At 64.6% G+C, this 350-nt stretch overlaps 1 protein-coding gene across 1 annotated transcript in view; it reads right to left on the bottom strand.

The window, feature by feature from the left end:
* Positions 1–104: 104 nt before the first annotated feature.
* Positions 105–350, bottom strand: part of LOC113981053 (eukaryotic translation initiation factor 3 subunit C-like protein) — a gene marked incomplete at its 5' end in the record, with an annotated part of 13,017 nt that continues 12,771 nt past the window's right edge. Inside the window, one exon of the mRNA XM_027708290.1 lies at positions 105–264. Coding sequence (XP_027564091.1) covers positions 120–264 — 145 coding nt within the window. The remainder of the gene's footprint in view (positions 265–350) is intronic.

Raw genomic sequence — 350 nt, forward strand, 5'->3', positions numbered from 1 at the left:
CGGGGTTACCTGGGCCACGCCCACCTCACCTGGGCCACGCCCAGCTCACCTGGGTGCGGCCACGCCCTCCCACAACCCCGCCCAGGTGAGGGGGTGTAGATCAAATATGGCCGCCTATGCTAATGAGGGAGGGTGGGCGGGGCCAGAGGGGCCACGCCCACCTCACCTGGGGATGACCACGCCCCCTGTGGGCGGTACCTGATGGAGTCGTAGACGCTGCTGTAGGTGAACAGGTAGGTGCGGAGGGACTCCTCCTGGATCTTCCTGTGGGAGTGACCAGAGAGTGACCACTGAGTGACCACTGAGTGACCAACTGACCCATGGAGTGACCACGGAGTGACCACAGAGTG

This window comes from Neopelma chrysocephalum, unplaced genomic scaffold (genome assembly GCF_003984885.1).
Source record: "Neopelma chrysocephalum unplaced genomic scaffold, ASM398488v2 Primary Assembly neopelma1_95936, whole genome shotgun sequence".
In the NCBI taxonomy this organism is placed as follows: Eukaryota; Metazoa; Chordata; class Aves; order Passeriformes; family Pipridae; genus Neopelma; species Neopelma chrysocephalum.